The sequence below is a fragment of the Vombatus ursinus genome, unplaced genomic scaffold (genome assembly GCF_900497805.2).
Source record: "Vombatus ursinus unplaced genomic scaffold, bare-nosed wombat genome assembly UNPS02014864.1, whole genome shotgun sequence".
NCBI classification, from domain to species: Eukaryota; Metazoa; Chordata; class Mammalia; order Diprotodontia; family Vombatidae; genus Vombatus; species Vombatus ursinus.
In genome coordinates, this window is record NW_020954642.1 from 4,462,808 (window position 1) to 4,481,406 (window position 18,599).

Here is an 18,599-nt window from a genome sequence, read left to right on the forward strand (position 1 = left end):
CCCACCTGAGTTTTTGCACACCTAACACTATTCTTAGATACTCTACTCAACTATGGCATAAATCCTATTACCTACTCTTGCTTCCAATTTCTCCAGTCTTTAAAAAATTCTAAGTTGGTCAATGACTTTAGTGTACATCCACATCAGTTTCCTTAGCTAACAACCTTTTATGTTGGAGTTCCTGGGATTACTTTCCCCACGAAATTTTAGTCTGATGACTCCTACTTATCACCTCTGAAATATCTGAAATTTGCTTTCCCAAAATCTATAGTGCAATGTCAAACTATGCTCTATCTTCCAAACCTGATACAAATTCTGATAGAGTGGTCACCTTCTCCCAAGCTTCCCACGATTTCTATTTCAGCAACCAGTTTTTATTTATTGATGGAAACCAGGTCTAATATAACAGTTCCTTTAGTTGCTTCCTATCTTTTTAGGAGTAGGAAATTATTATTATAGTAAGTCAGCTACTGTGCTTTAAGGAGAAAGGATATTCTAACAGATATCCACATAACAGAAGTCTCCTATCATTATTGTAACACGCCTCTTGGTACCAGGGTGATGATGTGTTTTCCAACTCTTCATCTATTTCCTCTAAGTGTTCTTAAAATTTGGCTTCGAAATTCTTTACTCAACTTAAACTACTTTCTACAAAATTCCCAATTATCTTACTGCCAAATCCACTGTCCTTTTTTCAATCATATTCCTTGAACTGTCTTCAGCATCTGACACTGCAGATCACCCTCTCCTCTTGGGTACACTTTCCTGTCTAGGTTTTCATGACACTGTTCTCTCTTGGTTCACATCCTGATTGCTTCTTCTCAGTTTTCTTTGCTGGCTCATTATCTATGTCCTGTGCCTTAACTCTGTGTGCACTCCAGGGCTCCGTTGTGGGCCCTCTTCTTTCTAAAAAATCCTCTCTTGAGGAATTTACCAGCTTCCCTGGGTTAAATTATCATCTCTCTGAGATTATTTTCAGATAATATTTATGTAATCCCGAATGTTTCTCTTTGAGTGTCATTCCTATATCATCAACTAGCTGCCTAGACGTTTCCAGCTAGATCTCTTGATTCACCTAGACACCAACCACTACAGTTGAGTTCTTCATCACTTCTCCTCTGGACTATTTATTTCTTTATTTGCTTTTTGGTGAGGCAATTGGGATTAAGTGACTTGCCCAGGGACACACAGCTAGTGTCAAGTGTCTGAGGCCAGATTTGAACTCAAGTCCTCCTGACTCCAAGGCTGGAGCTCTATCGACTGTGCCACCTAGCTGTCCCACCTGGACTATTTATTGCTAAAGCCTCCTTAACTGTTCTCCCAGCCTCCAGTCTCTTCCCATCTTCAATATATCCTCCACACAGTTGCTAGAGTGATATTTCTAAAGCACAGGTCTGATTAGGTCACTCTTCTAATTCCAAAGCTCTGCTGACTCTGTTCTGCCACTAGGAAAAACTATAAACTTTTCAGGCATCTAAAGCCCTTTACAATTAGACTCTAGCCAACCTTCCCATATAGTGGACAGTACTTCATCTCATGTACTCTATGCTCTAGACCTGTAGTGTAAAATTCAAATAGAAACGTTCCAGAGAGCTGCAGCTGCACATTTACTTAGAAAACCACAAATTAACATTATCTACATTGCATTGAATTTGTATCTCTTTTGTTAAACATTTCCCAATTACAACTGAATCTGGTTCTGAGGCACTCAGGAGTTCTGCTGGAGGCTTGTAGCCTGTAGGCCAAGACTCTGACACCACTGCTCTGGACAAACTGGACTATTTGGTGCCCCTCGTATATAACATTCTCCTTCCTATCTCTGAGCCTCTGCAGATGCTGTCTCTCTCCTCCATTCCCCATAATACCCAGAATGCAGTTGAGAAAATGCATCTTCTTTGCAGAAGACGTGTGGAACATATTTCATCAATCATCAGTCATCCTACTTGTGTACCTTGCTTTTGATGAGCCATCTTTTACCTTCCTTTTTTAATTTTTGTTACAATGAATGGTTTGCTGAGCAGGGAAGGAGAGGAATATGTTTGGGAAAGAATGCAATGTAAAAACAAAGAAGAACGAGTAAAAATATTTCTAAAAAATTCCTAATTTCCTTCAAAATTCAGCTAAAGTGCCATTTCCTACATGGATCTTTCTTGAACTCTCCCATCTATTAACACTGCCTTGTACTTACTTCAGATATATTTTGCATTTATTTATAAATACATGTTGTTTCCCCCAAGTGGAATGTCAGCTTCTTGAGGGTAGCAACTTTGTTTTTTGTCTTTGCATCCCCAATGCCTTAGCACCATGCTTGAATGGTAGGCACTTAATAAACACATGATGATTGGTTTATAGTCTGCAGACATGACTGCCTCCTTAATCTTAACCCAAATCCCCTCCATTATGCTCCCCTGGATTTTTCTTAACATATCAGGTTATTCCACCATTCTCCTTTACCCATTAACTCTCAATAATGTAGACTTTTTCAGAGCCATAGCCCAACCACGGTCCCATCTCACCTAGTTTCAAGGACTCCTATAAGGCAAAAATTTGCTTTCCTGTATTAGTATTTCTCCATCACCCTACTTGTTATTCATACTTTGTGCATTTGTATGGACATCAGAAGCCACAGGCTTTAGGGCTGGCTCTTTTTCTTGGATCACTTTCTGGGAACTTTGGGGGGTCACTACTGCTGTTCTCATATCCTAGCTACTTTCACTGACATTTAACTTGGTAGACATATGAAGGCAGTTTTCTCCTTGGTCCTTTCTTTTCGATTTAAAGTCCACAGAATTAGTTTTGCAAATTTCTCCAGGCAAACACATTTTTACCAGTCCTTGTACATTCCATCCCTACCCAAGAGCCCAGCATTCTTGTATTTTTAACCATGGTCCATCTATTTTAATCCTGTGTTCCCCTTATATTATATAATAAGACACCCAGTTATTAACCAGCAGCTTCCCATATCTGCTTCTCTCCTCTGAAGTGTTACTTTTTGGTCAACAGCAATAATAAAAATTTCAATCAGACTAAGGCCTTCAGTCCCTCACTGAAGACTTCATAACCCTTAGCAATGTTTTCCAGATCCCTTCTGGAAGTGTCACTTGTGACCATTTAAATGACCAGAAGTGGGAAGCACCCATCATCAGTTAGACTAGTCAATCACATTCTGCATTATAGTTTGACTCTCTGTTGCTGTTTCCAAATAAAATGGAGCCACCTCTGGGCCTCTCAGCAGGGAGTCGCCAATCACCACGACTCTTTTTGCTCTGGCCCCTTTCCTCCCTGAGGGCAGCTAGGTGGTGCAGTGAATAGAGCTCTGGCCTTGGAGTCAGAAGGACCCAAATTCAAATCCAGCCTCAGACACTTGACATTTACTAGCTATGTGATCCTGGGCAAATCACTTAACCCCGATCACCTCACCAAAAACAAAAAAAAAAGAAAGACCCCCTGGATTTGGAGTCAGAAGATCTGAGCTCATTCCAGCCACAGACACTAGGTGTGACCTTGACATGTTACTTAACCTCCATCTGTTTCAGTTTCCTCACCTGTCCATAAAATGTAGATAATAAAAGTTCCTACTCCCAGGGTTCCTGTGAGGATGACATATTTCTGAGGCTCTCTGCAAACCTTAAAGTGCTATACATGCTATTATAATATTATTAGTACTATTATATGATCTTTCACATGATAGCAACTGTGTATCTACATCATTATTCTGAGGAAAAGAAACAGCTGCTTCCTCCTCTAAAGTTTTAGCTTCCACCCCTCTGGAAAGAAATGTCTATTATCAAATATGCAAGCAGATGCCCAGTTACGCAAACACACTGCCTATGGACTCTTGGCTCACTAAGATAGGGTCAGAATTTAGCCATGTGGTTTGATCTCAGCAGTAGCTTTCATGATTCTAAAAGTTCTGATCTGAACTGTGTCTAAAAGAAAACTTCTATCCATAAGATCAACAACCCACTTAAGTATTCTACACATGATGATTTCACAGTCTAATAAATGTATCAATTTTCATTTTAAACCTAAAAGTATCATATTGACACAGACTATTATAATTTCATTTTGTTTGAAAATTTGTGTTCTTTTCCTTAAGGTGAGTATCTTCTATGTTTGGTTTCTGTTTAATTCATAATATACTATTGTTAGCAGAGGTTTTTTCTTCACTCAAGTTTTTTGGGGGCTACAAGGTCAGAGAGATAGTAGTAAGGGAGACAGACACAAGACATATTCTACCACTATGAAACATTCATGGATACTTACTCAATTTCATGTGAGTTTCAGTAATGACCAATATACTCAAGCTTAAACTTGCTGAACTGGAACCCTCAAGGAGGCAGAATAGCAGAATAACTTTCTATACTCCACTTTTAGATGATAGAGGCCAGACAGAACTGAAGTTCTAAGAATCTTTCCCAGGCAGGGACACTCTGCCTTCATTGCACCTTTCACACCATCTTGTTTCTATCTGTCAATTAAGTTACTGGTGTTTCTGCTGTATCTTCCTGGCTATACTTTAAGCTGTTTAAGTATAGGCACAAGGCCTTATATCAAGTAGATGCTAAAAAAATTTCTGATGCTTGTCACATGAATATGGAATTACTTACAACACTTCAACGGGTCTGTGATTTGTCAGTAGTGAAAGTATACCCCCTTGGCTTAGATATTCTTTGAAAGCTGTCAAGGACAATTGTACTTTCTGTAGCAACCCCAGTGATAAATATCTCAAATCTTAGCAAGGTTGTTTTTTAAATAACATGTCCTATACGACACATGTCCATCACAGACTGCACTAGAACCCATCCCCTCATGGCAGGGTTCACTAGAATTTGCACTCTTGACAAGGCCCTCGGGATCCCCGTTATTCCACAGTGAAGCTTCAAGGAGGGAGTGAGTGTAGACAGGTTGAAGTGAAGAAGAGTGTTAACACTGAACAGTTAAATTAACGGGGGACTTCATATTATAAAAGTATTCTTCATTTGAAATGGGGATTCTCTAAAGGGGAGTTGCCTTGATGAATTTAAAATATTTAAAACAGAATCTGATTTACATAAGATTTTTTAGGAAAATATCTGCTGAATAAAATGAAGTCTGCCAGGACTCATAAGTAAATCAAGCAAGCAGCATAAACCACTGCATGCAAAGAAACAAAAATAATTTTCAATACTTAAATCGACTCCTGTTGGGTTTAAAATTATGTAGATATCTAATAACAGAACTGCCCAACTGTAGAACTGTAGAATGGAATACTCCAAACAAAGATTCCAAATTCTATAGGAGTTTAATAGAAGACTCAATGACCACTTATCAGGGATATTGTAAAATGCGATTCATAATTTGAACAGGGTTCAGACTGAGGTTCCATCCACCTGTGTTAAATTGGAATTTTGACTCTATAACTGACCTATTTTCTCAGTTGCAAATATAAACATACTGAAAACTTAAGATATTCCAGAGTATTATTATTACCACTAATATTACTAATGGCTCACATTTTTAAGCACTTTAAGGTTTACAAAATATTTTATTTACAAAAAATCCTGTGAAGCTCCATGGTACAAATATTAACTCCATTTTACAGATAAGGAAACTGAGGATCAGAGAGACAAAGTGAATTGTTCGCAATCACACACGCAAGTAAGTATCAAAGGCTAGGTCTTGAATCTAAGCCTCCTGACTCCATGGCTCTTTCTTTTGCTCACACAAAACTAAAATCCAATAGCTTGCTACCTGCAAAGACAGCAAAGAACTGAAGCCAAAGAAAGAACTGGTCCTACCCTCTAACACTTTGATCCTATTGCTAAATGACTATCTGCCTCCACTTCCTCTCCTCTCAATCACCTCTCAATCCTTTGCAATCTAATCCAGCTCCCAACCTCAATACTCTAACGACACAGCTCCCTCCAAAACTACTAATGATCCCCTAATTGCTGAATCCAAAGATCTGTACTCGGTCCCTCATCATTCGTGACCTCTCTGCAGCAGCATATGACACTGCACAACAATGACCTCCTGTAACTCCCTTCTGCTTCGGTTTTCTTCCTACCTAGCTGACCATTCCTCAGTCTCCTCTGACAGTTCTGTACTCATTATCATGGCCCCTAACCATGGTCATCTTCCCAGGCCTAGTCCTGACCCCTCCCCTTCTCTCTCTATGCTCTGTCACTGGTGACCTCATCAACTCTTATATGCTCAATCATCATTTTTATGCAGAAAACTCCTAGATCTTTAGACCCAGCCTCAGACTCTGTCCTCAACTCCACTCTCACATCATTAACTACCTCTTGGAAATGTCAAACTGGAAGCCCCATAAACATCTTAAACTCAGTGAGTTTAACTCATTATCTTTCCCATAAAACTCTGCCTTCTACCAAACTTCTCTCATTTCTGTTAAAGACACCATTAGGTCTGCTTCCAGTTTTAAAGGTTCATTACCTTGGACTTCCTAGAATCCTCAGTCTTCCTCATGTCACAGAGCCATTGAGTTGCTAAATCTTATCATTTTTACCTCCACCTCTCCTGCAATTGACCAATTCTCTCCTTGCATGGCCACATCCTACATCAGGCCACCATTGCCTCTGGACTATTTCAACAGCCTCCTAATTGGTCTACAGCCTCACATTTCCTTCCTATGCATTCAGTCCTTCACACAGCTTTCAGAGCCTTGTTACTCCTCTAGTCAAACTCCAGTGGCTACTTAATAACTTTGAGATCAAATAAAAACTCCTCCCTTCGACATTTAAAGCCCTTTAACACCAGGCCCCAACTGACTTTAAAAGCCTTATCATACATTTATTTGCTTGGGGCAGCTAGGTAGTGCAGTAGATAGAGCACCAGTCCTGGAGTCAGAAGGACCTAAGTTCAAATCTAGCCCCAGACACTTGACACTTAACAGCTGTGTGACCTTGGGCAAGTCACTTAACTCCACTCCCTAGCAAAAAAAAACAAAAAACCCCAAAACAATACATTTCTTTTCTTTCTGCATGTGACAGTTCAGCTGAACCCAGATTTACTGTTCCCCACACACAGCACTGCATCTCATCTCTGTGCCTCTGCCCTGAATGAGCTCCACCCCTGGAACGCCTTCTCTCAACTCCACTTCTTAGAATTCCTTGTTTCCTTCAAGACTCAGCTCAAGCACCACCTTCTACCTGAAGCTTTCCTGATCCCTCCACTTCCTTGTGTTCTTTCTCTTAAAATAAACCTTGTATATATTTTGTATATACTTATTTGCGTACATGTTATGTCCCAGGAGAGAATGTAAGCTCCTTGAGGGAAGAAGTTTCATTTTATTTGTCTTTGTATCCCTAGCAAGGTGTCTGACATAGAAGGCATTTAATAAAAGCTTGACGGATCAGTCACTTTAAAGTGCAAATAATCTGTTTTTAGTTCAAGGTTATTGGTATGATTCACTGAATGAAAATGAATTATTTCATCCATCCATTCAACAACTATTTCTTAAACACCTGCCACATGTGAGTACTGTGTTTAGAACTAAAAGAGAAAAATAGAGGAGAAAAAAAAGATGTGGTTCCTGCCCTTAAGGAATTTACCTTCTACCAGGTGAACTACACTAAGGATATGTGAAAATACTCCTGGACTCCATTCCATTAGTAACATCAACTTGAGCAAGAGTAGATAGTGCATTTGTAGAGTAGCATTTTACAAAGAACTTTCAAACAAATTCCGTCATCTGTGCTTTACAACAACTCTACTGTGAAAGTGGAAAAGCCTGCTTTATTTTAAAAATGAGGAACGAGGCTCAGAGAAGTTAGCTGGATTACTAATGTCACAGAGCTAGTCAGTGACAAAGTGAGAACCCAAAGGCACAGAACTCCCAGGTCATTTAGTCCAACCCCTAGTACCTCTACAACCCATCCCCCAAATGGCTACCCAACTGTCATTTGCACACTTCTTGTGACAAGGAACTCATCAGCTACTGAAACAGTCCATTCTAGTTTGCCACAGCTCTGTTAAGAAATTCTTTGTTATATTAAACTGAAAATCACTTTTCTGTAACTTCTAGTTATTGGTCCTAGCTCTGTCTCAGTACTTTTTCCACTTACAGTAATTCATCTACTTATATACAAAGTCCCAAATTAAAATGGACCCACTGTCAGGTAGCATGTTTTCACTGGAGAACCATAAAAAGCAAGTAACACTTTAATCTAGCCAGGCTCACCTTTGTGCAAACTACCAAGACTGGGATCCCAAGATTATGTGTGAGCATGTTGTCTCCAAGTGGCAAGGTAACATTTTCACCATCTTGTGCTGAAGCTAGAGGTCCTCTCCTCTGTGGTGAGCCTTGATAGCCTTCCTCAGGTTCCACATACTCTTGAAAATCCTTCATGACTATAAAAGACAACACATTTCTAACAATATATTAGATGCCTTTAAGTAGCAAGCCCTGGAAAATTAAACCACCCCTTCATTCCTTCCCACCTCCCAAGAAAATCAAAGAAGATTAAAGGATGTCAATGAAGACTGCAAATTTTAAATAATCCGGTTAGAACTCTATCATTTTGGAGCAACACAGGCATTTCCAGACATCCTCATTGTAACTCTTTCTGAATACTTAAAAATACACTACCTAGTGGTTTCCCATAACACGTACTTTAAAAGCCAACGCATCTCAAGACAAATTTAGATAGTTCAGACTTTCAAAATATCATGGATAATTAAACTGCTTAAAAAGTATGTTAATCTTTAAAATTACTAAAACACCTGAAACTTAAGCCATACCAGTGAGAAGTTCTACATAAAGTCTGCTATACAAGGAAATAGAATAAAACACTTCTAAACTGCTATGGTATTTACATACTATAGAACAGAGCTGAACGTGCCCATATATCATCCCTGTTATATGTAAATAATGAGGATGGAAAACTCTTAGCTTAGAATACCCAGCTTCCTCACCTGTCAACTGAGAGGGCTGGACAATGACTCCTTCTAGCCCTAAATCCTACGGTCTACTGAGGCCTATTATTTAAAGTACTGTTCCTTGTAATTTGCAGTAACCATATAATAAGCTGTCCTGTCACAAATGTAGCAATTCCTTCGAGTAATTTAACCAAAGAGACAGAGAATGTTGTGCAGAATTCTCCACTCTCTCTTCCACGACAGCTTATTAAACAAGGGTAGACTTTTCTGAAATAGTTGTTGTGGGGAATCAAACCTATGATCTCAGCCTCATTAGCACAGTGCTTTAACCAAAAGAACTAACCAGCCACAGACAGGAAACAGCATCGTTATTTAGGCTCAGTACTCCTTGATCTAAATACGGAACAAAGGAAGGGGGGAAAGGATGTACACAACATCATAAAACTTTAGCCTTAGAAGAAACATCAGAGATCATTCAGCTCAAAGCCCCCACAGTACAGAAAAACTAAGGCTGGAAGAGAACTGCCTTAGCCAAAGTAACACAAACTAGAACTAATCTAGCTCTCAACCACCAACCCTATGCTCTTTCTACTACACCACACTCCTTCCCTCTTGTGCCAGAAAGAGAAGTTGCCAAATCACCCTTTCTTTCCATGCTCGACAAAAAAAGAGATCCGGATCTACAGAAGCCTCTAGTCTTTTACCTTCACAAATGTCATAGGCTCCAGAGTGAGAAGGGACATTAAAGATAATCTAGTCCAATCCCTTCATTTTTCACATGAAGCAACAAAGTGAGAAAATAAAATCAAACAACTAATTTCAAAAGAGTCCCAAAAGAGATACTACTCCTTATTCAAGGGACAGATTTTTAAGATTTAAAAATGCCAATCTGACAAACTCTTATCAACCACAATTATTGCATCAGCTTTGGATAGTTTAATTTGAAGAACACTGCTGTACACATGAAGTTATGGGGCTGATCAAATGTAAACTACTTCCAAATTGATGAAGCCCTCTGAACAGCATTGCGAATAGTGTTTTGTCTTTATACCTAATTTATAATGAATTTCATTCAATGATTTAAACTTTTAATATAAATGACCCAAGAAATATTCATGGCTGCATTGTGACCTGAAAAGCAGTGGTTTGACCCAAACCTGAAACACAATGTGTTCTAATGTGTCTGTTACGATTATTAATGAGCACTAAGGAATGATTGGCCTTTTTGCTCCTTCTAAAAACATAACAAAACTGTAATTACAACAGACAGTATTAAAAAAAAAATCGTCCTTTAGAACACTGAACAGCAAGCAACCTATCTGTGATTTCATGATGAAAATATGAAATGAAGGAAATTTCAACCTTGAAGAAAATTCCATTTGTTATAACAATAATTTGCAGGTAAAGTGTTAAACATAAGGTGTTGGTGATATTATACCATGATTGTTTGTCTAGCATTTTCAAAGCATAGTCATGTACATTTTTTCTTCACAACAAACACACAAAGTGACCAAAGAAAAACATTATTATCCCGGCTTATGGAGAGGCAGCGTGGTAGAGTGGATAGAGAGATGACCTCGAGCAGAGCTTGGAAGTCCTGAGCTCAAGCCCGGCCTCTGACATACACTGGCTATGTAACCCTGGGCCAATCATTTAACTTCCCAGGGTTTGAAGCAAGGCAGTAAGGCAATAAGTTTCAGAAAAGAGGTCAACTAGCATTGGTAGAGCCAAGCCTAGACTAGAACTGAGGTCTTGACCCCTAACCTTGTCCTCTTGCCCTCGAACTACAATGCCTCTTACTTGAGTAAGGCTCCCTCCTCTCAGATTATCACTATGCTTAACTAAAGCAGTTTCAATTTATCAAACTGGTGAAACGATTACATTTACTCTATTTTTGTGTAATGTATTACAGAGAACTCAACAGAAACAGACCCTGCCAGGTTACAATCACTAGTTATTACCATCACGGGAAATGGACGGGCTTTGCAAAAACACTTCAAAAACATCAGATTACCTTTAAACATTTTACAACTGGTTTTTCAGAATTTGGGTAAGGTCTATAAGTGTGCAACATAGTATCATTTTAAGTTTGTATTAAGATAGAAATTGGAATCAGCACTACCTCCAAACTAGAGCAGGAATAAACTTAAGGATACACACCAATCACAGCCTATACAATCTAAGTTTACAAAACAGTTCAGTACAGCTACAGCTTTGATGGATCATTTCTAGAATGAGATGGGATGTGAGGCAACCACGCTTCCAAAAATGAGAGTGCTTAAGAGTATAACTGAAAATGCTTTCATCATCTACTGGTTCACATTAATCAGAAGTCAGAATAATGAACTTCAGTCCTATTCAAATAACACCAAACCACTGTTTATACCTGAGTGAGCAAAACTCCTGAAATACTTTGGACAGTGTTTTGGAATCCTATGTTGGAAGAAATTTTAATTAAATAATTTTGTGGTAACTTGGTGAAGCAGCAGCAAGTCTGAACATTTTATGGGCTTTAATCAAGCTAGGTTCTCTGATCCTCAGAACGTTTCCATTGCTATTTGGAGCCTTAGCAGTTTAAACGAGAAGAATCTCAGCTACATTTCAGTTTTACAAATCTATACGTTTCAGACAACTATGTTTCATGGTGCAACACAACTAACAAGGAACACTATAAATCCCACTTACAACTTTTTTTTCACATGAAGAACCTTTTTAACTCATGTTCTACCTAAATGAAACCCTGTCCATTCTTTTTCCTGCCAAAGAAGCACACATGAAATTAAATGTCATCTAGTGCCCCATCTGTGGGGCACCACAGCCTCACACCCAGTCCCCAGGAAACCAATAAATTCCTATAGGGAATATGAGGAAACAGGTAACTTTGATGACACTTTTCCAATCACTAAATGATTTATCTTTGGAGGGGTTCTGAAATTTCAAATTATTGCCTGTACTTTAAACCCTGAGGTGACTTACAGACACAGATTTGTTAAAAAGAATAAATAATATAATATAATATAATATAATTCTGGCAAAATGTTTTGGGCATGTAACTCACCAAACACCCCCAAATGCTAAATTACTAAAACTCACTGATCATAAAAATCCTCACAAAGGCACTTTGGCAGATTACATTTTTGTATAACACGGCTCCTCCATCGTCCTGCTCCATGAACTTGTCCAACTGGCTATGCTGGGTCTCAAATTTTTCATCTATAAAATTTGGGGTTGAACTGTGACCTCTTCAAGTCCTTTCTAGTTCTGAAATTCTAAGATTCTATGAATATTTTCCTCTTCTTTCTGCCTATTCAATCTCTTGTTAACTTGTCTACCTCCCAGTTTCTGTGGCTTCAAGTCCTAGCTAAAAAACCACCTCTGTTTACTATCTCAAATTTATCCTAAATACATCTTACTTGTACATAATTATTGGCATGTTATCTCCCATTAGACTGTGAACTCCTTGGAGGAAAGGTCTATTTTTGCCTTTCTTTGTATCTCTAGTGTTGAGCACAGAGCAAGGCACACAGAAAGCACTTAGCTGCTTGTTAACTTGTCTCCAAACAAGTGTATGTTTACTCCACCTTAAAAAAAAAAACCCCTTACTGATCCATTCAGCCCCACTACCTATCATTCCATATCTCTCCTGTCTTTTGATGTTAAACTCTTTGGGAAGGCTGCCTACAGTTCATGTCTACAATCCACACCTTTGCTGCCTGTCACCTCATTCTTAATTCTCTATAGTCTGGCTTCTGCCCTCATCATCCGACTGAAACTGCTCTCTCCAAAATTTCCAATAAACTCTTAGTTGCCAAATTCAATGGCCTTTTCTTTATCTTCATTCTCCTCAACCTCTCTGCAGCCTCTAACATTATCAATCACACTCCTCTCTAGGTTTTCATGACATTTCCAGGTTCTCTAAGCGACTAGGAAGCACAGTGAAGCTGGGTCTGGAGTCAGGAAGACCTGAGTTCAAAGGTGCCCCCCCCCCCCCCCCCTCCCCCCCCCCCCCCCCCCCTCTCTCTCTGTGTGTAACTCTGGACAAGTCACTTAATATATCTGATCAGTTTCCTCAACCGTAAAATGGGGATAATAACAGTACCTACCTCCCAAGGTGGTTGTGAGGATCAAATGAGACATTTGTAAAGCACTTAACATAGTGCCTGGCACACAGTGGACACTTAATAAACGCTTGGTTTCCTTCCTTCTTTCTACCTATCTTGGGCTGCTCCTTAAATCTCCTTTGATAGACCTCAGTCCAAGTTGCACCTGCCTACAGAGGGCATGCCTCAAAGCCCTGTCCTGAGCCCTCTTCTCAGGTCCCTCTAGACTATTCCACTTGGTGATTTCATTGGTTCCCATGGATTCAACTATCATCTCCATGCTAATGGTTCTCAGATCTATTTACCCAGTCCTAACCTCTCCCCTGACCTCCAGTCCGGTATCCCTAATTGCACACTGGACATCTTACATTGGATGTCCTGTAGACCCCTTAAACTCAGCAAGTCTGAAACTGAGCTCAAACTTTCTCCCCAGCCCTCCTGTTTTCCTGATTTCCTTGTTACTGGTTGAGGGTACCACTATACTTCCACTCAGGCTCCAAACCTCAGTGTCACCCTTGACTCCTCACTTCCTTTCATTCCCCCATATCCAACAGGTCGGATTTCACTTTTGTGACATCTCTGGCATACACTGCCCTCCGCACTGTGGAAGACTGTTATTACCTGATGCCTGGGCTACTGCATAGCCTGGGGTTGGTCCCTCTGTCTTAAGTGTCTTCCTACTCCAGTCTATCTGCCCAAGGGATCTTCCTAAAGTGCAGGCTTGGCCATGTTGCCTCTCCCCCCTACCCCACTTCCCTCCGCCAATAAATTCCAGTGGCTTCTTACCACCTGTAGCCCCAAATATAAAATCTTGTTTGGTATATGAAGCCCTTCATAACCTTTCCATTTTTCTCAGACCTTACACAGCCCCAGGTACTCTGACCCAGTGCCACTAGCCTCCTTGCTGTTCCTCAAACAAGACCTCACATCTCCCAACTCTGGATGTTCTTTTCACTGGGGGTTCTCCATGCCTGGAAATCTCTCTCTCCTCCTCTCTACCTCCCAGTTTCTGTGGCTTCAAGTCCTAGCTAAAAAACCACCTCTTTACAACCTCACCTCCACCTCCAACCCTGCTCCCCATTCTCTGGCCCCTTAATGCGAGTGCTTTCCCTCTCTTTATTCTCTCCAATTTATCCTCTATATATCGTATTTTTACACAGTTGTTTACATGTTGTCTCCTTCATTAGATTGGGAGCTCTGAGAGAAGGACCTACTTTTGTTTTTTGTTGGTTTTTTTTTTTTTTTGGTATTCCCAGCACTTAACAAAATGTCTGGTACACTATAGGCATTTAATAAATGCTGCTGAGGACTATTCAAAATTATCTCTATTCTTTAAGGCCTAGCTTGAATTCCACCTCTTCCATAAAACTTGTTCTCAACTTTTTTTCCATTGCACTCTGAAAAGTGCCTATAGTCTATAATATATTAAACAGTATTTTTTATACACTTGTATGATCTCCATGTAATCTGGTTCCTTGGGAGATAGAAATCCATATGTCTTCACATTATTATCATTTCCATTTTAAAGGTATGTCAACTATACAAGTCTCAGAGGTTCCAAGTTAAGCCCTTGGTTGCCCTGCCATATATTATGGCTTTAGGTCACTTTTAGGTTTCAAGTAGAGTTAATAGGTAAATGTTCCAAAACATTTCAAAAGGTTCTGCCTAGTTCTCCTGCTCTGGTTTAAGCAAGGGACCACCCAAAATATACAGCTGAGAAGGAAAGAGTTCTTTAATGTAAATACTATCTTTCAATCACTTTTCCTTTAAAAATAGAAAAGCACAAGGATGAGTAATGAAGACACTACAGGATAATTCAACATCTGGAAGAATGTCACTATCGAGATGAAAACAGCCAGCTGACAGAATTAAAGCGTGTCCTGGGAAAACATCTAATTCAAACTTTTCATTTTAAAGTTGAAGGAACTGAGACTCAGAGAGGTTAAGTTACTTGTTCCAGGCTGTTCAGGTGACTCTCAGGTCTTCTTTAGCCTAACCACATTATTAACATGCAACTTAAGACTAACAGACACTTTTAGCACACAAGGCAAAAAAAACTGTCATCCCAAATGTCTGATACATTGGAGGTAGGGATGAGAACAAAGATTAACCAGAATTAGAATAAATTTACAGCACTGGACAGGACCAAAAACCCCCAACATTATAAACATTTTGCACATAGATATAGCACATCAGAGCTGGAAAGGACCTTAAAAATCACCTAGTCTGATCCCGTTATTTTGCAGAGAAAGAGAATGAGGCCCAGGAGGGTGGGGAGGAAAAGTAGCATGCCCAAGGTCACATGTAAGTGGCAAAGCAAACCCAGGTCTCCTAATTCTTACTCTGGGGATCTTGCTGCCTCCAAGCTTGATTTAAGTTGTTTTAAAAAAACAAAACAAAATAAAACAAAACCAAAAATGAAACATCTTTGAAATGTTATCACACTATAAAAATGAGCTCATAATAGTCAATTTATCACAATCAATCTACTTCTCTACATACCATACTATCTGTGTATTGGTTACAAAATTGCCCCATGTTCAGAAGTAGTTTGCTTTAGTGTGGCCTAATCCTGGGGAAAAAACCCTCATTATTTGTAAAGGTCAGTCGTTTGATACTGGCTAGCTGAACTGCATAGCAATCATGCAGCAAATACAGCTGAGAAAATTTACAAAAGACAGGTTGAAAGGATCAACTATAAAGCTCCCAGTGTCTGTGGGACACTTGAACTGACATGTGACAGAAGGCACAGGCAAAATGAAGAGCGTGACAGGAAGACATGGAATGTGGAATTTGATTTGAAAAGCAAACCTAATATTCAGGAACCATCATTCTGAGTGTCGGTTATAATGCACGAGTTAGCAATGTGAGGATACTGTATACCACGCCCAAAAGGGCCCTCATTAATTCACTGGAGTGATGTCATACTGTGGAAATAAGCCAGTTTGAGCAGAGCCAACCCTTGTCAAAGACTGTTGCTGCTGCCGCGGCCACTCCTACTCTTCTGGCAAGTGGTCAGATGCTCATGTAACTGCACAGAAGCAAGGGAGAGGAAAAACAATCTTCTGAACCACATATATTTTAAAACAAAAAACAATCCCTCCCCTCCCAAACTTCCTTCAAATTTGAAAATCAAGTCCTTTATTTTAAAAGAACTCTTATTTTAATAAACACAATACAGCCTACCATTTAACAATAGAAAATGGACTTTTAAATGCTCTAATTTTTAATTTAAGCACTTGAATTCAGAAACAAACTACTCTAGCACTGGCTTATGTCTGAATTCTCTGACAGAATTATGCTTTTAATTTTTATTTGTTCTCCTACAGGTTAACGAAGGAAACTAGCTTTCTCCTGCCAAATAATGTAACTCCTAGAGGGAGCTTCAGGCTATATAGACCACATTAGAACCCACAGACTCAAAAACTGTCAGAACTAAATGGGACCTTAGCAATCACTTTGCCTGGAGATCATCCCTACTTTACAGGAGAGGAAATACAGCTCCTCAAGGGGAAGTGACTATCCCATAAAGCTATTATGTGTTAGAGTCGAGACTTGGACCCCAGTTTCCTAACTGCAAAACCAGAGCTGTTCCCACAACAAACTGGGGCCCGCTAAAGAGCTCTGAGGCCACACATGAAAACAACAAAAAAGACCCACAGATCAGATCATGTTTAAATAAGGAAAGCCTTATTGTACATCCTTCCCTTTGAAAACCACACACACAATAAAATGACCTTAATCTTCTGGTCAACGGGGAAAGTAAATATCAATCAAACTCACTTCATACAGAGAAACCAACTGGGGATATGAGGAGAACCTTGAAAATGTTCTGAGACCCTAAGCTGAAAAGGGCTGAACTCTCAAAGAGCATCTTCAATGCAATCATTCATTCAACAAACTTTATTAAGTACCTTCTATGTGCTTACTTCTTCAAAGAGAGGATTCATGAATGTCCAAAACATTATCCACCTACTAAAATGAGGGGGGCAGGTGCCATTCAAAGGATCTACCATGAAAACAGGCCCATAATTACACTGTCATGCAGAAAAATGTATTGTACTTACACTTTTGCTCCATGTCTCTCATTTCTTCTGGTGGGATTTTCATTTTATCAATGTGTTCTCGCAAAACACTGGCCCATTTCTGTAACGATTCCATAACAGTCCAAGGCCTAGACATATCTGCTACAAAGATGACTAAAGTCTCTTGCAGGGTTTCTGCTGAAACAGCAAACTTCAACAGGCCTTTATGGTACAAATCTCCATCCAGGATCCACACATTGCAACGTGTCTGATCTGTGGAGAAGAGAAAAAAATGTAACCATTCAAAACTCAAGTTTGCTGCCACTGCAACTGCATCCTAGAAAAGTATCAGTAGATCTTTAATGTCAAAGTCAAAATAAAAAAAAAAACCTATAACTAGAAATGCTTTATTTTCAAAGGAAAATGTAACCAAGAATCATGTGCATATAAATTGCTTTATCCCTTAAAAGAAGTGATGAGAGGATATTTATAAATATTCTCAAAGCAACCTGAAGTGTGTACAACTTACAAAAAAAATACTAAGCCCTTTGCTACTTTTATTGGAAATCAAAGTTTTGTTACAAGGGAAGGCTGTATTTGGAAATAAATGTGATGTAAAAACAAAAGACATCAAGAAAAAAATGAAGGCCGCATTTTTTTTTTCAAATTTAAAAGGTAGAATTTGAGGAATGAGATGACAAATCCTGATATATTAAGGTTATACAATTTCATACATTACTTGACCTTCATAAAAGTCCTATTAGGCAATTACTAGAGGTAGGTCCATTTTACAGACGAAGAAACTAAGATTTAGTCTTTCATTGCCAGTAAGCAACAAGAAATTGATATGCTACTATTTGCCAACAGTGCCATTTTCATTAAATAAAACTGAAATTTAAGACTCCTACATTAACATCTTTTTTAAAAAACCTCATAATTATGGGCTATTTTAGAAAGTGTTTTTCACATAACATTTTATTTGACCCCCACCTCAACTCTGGGGCTTCTTACCCGCTTTTTGGATGAATCAGCTAAGGTACAGAGAAGGTAAGGAATTCTTTGGCATGAAGCATCAGGATGCATAGAATGCATCCTCTTCCCCTGAAACAGAAGCTTCCTAAGGACAGGAGCCTCTTTTTGTCATTGTATCTTCAGTATTTTGCACAAAGTGGGCACTTAATGTTTTCTAAATGGAAATGGGCACCCTCGTTCCACCCCTGTCCCCACACACATCCCAGCATTTCCAATTTGCAAATCTTACATTAGAAATGCCAGCCACTATTATTACTGTTATTATTACTAATGGCAATCATCAGGCCTGGTGGACAAATCCATGGCTTATTTCCTGTGTCTCTGTCAGGCCCTGTGGCCTTGCTCTCCCTCTTCACAGTAGGCCCCTTCAGGGCCCAGCTCAAGCATCACCTGTGTCTGCTCAAGGTCTCTCCTGATGTCCCCCCTTCCTTCTGCCATAATTGTGGTATCCATACCCCTTTCTTCACCTCACATTATTTTGTATTTATCTGTTATTTACTTTTTGTTGGACATGTTGTTTACCTTCAGTAAAACTTAAGTTCTTAGGGCAGCTAGGTGG

At 39.3% G+C, this 18,599-nt stretch overlaps 1 protein-coding gene across 1 annotated transcript in view; it reads right to left on the reverse strand.

Moving 5' to 3' along the window:
- LOC114027883 (cytoplasmic dynein 1 light intermediate chain 2) overlaps window positions 1-18,599 on the reverse strand; it is a 52,616-nt gene that overhangs the window by 27,672 nt on the left and 6,345 nt on the right. The window contains exons 4-5 of the mRNA XM_027842056.1: window positions 17,051-17,281; window positions 8,186-8,355 (exon numbers count right to left, since the gene is read on the reverse strand). Of these exons, the coding sequence (XP_027697857.1) occupies window positions 8,186-8,355; window positions 17,051-17,281 (401 nt within the window). The remainder of the gene's footprint in view (window positions 1-8,185; window positions 8,356-17,050; window positions 17,282-18,599) is intronic.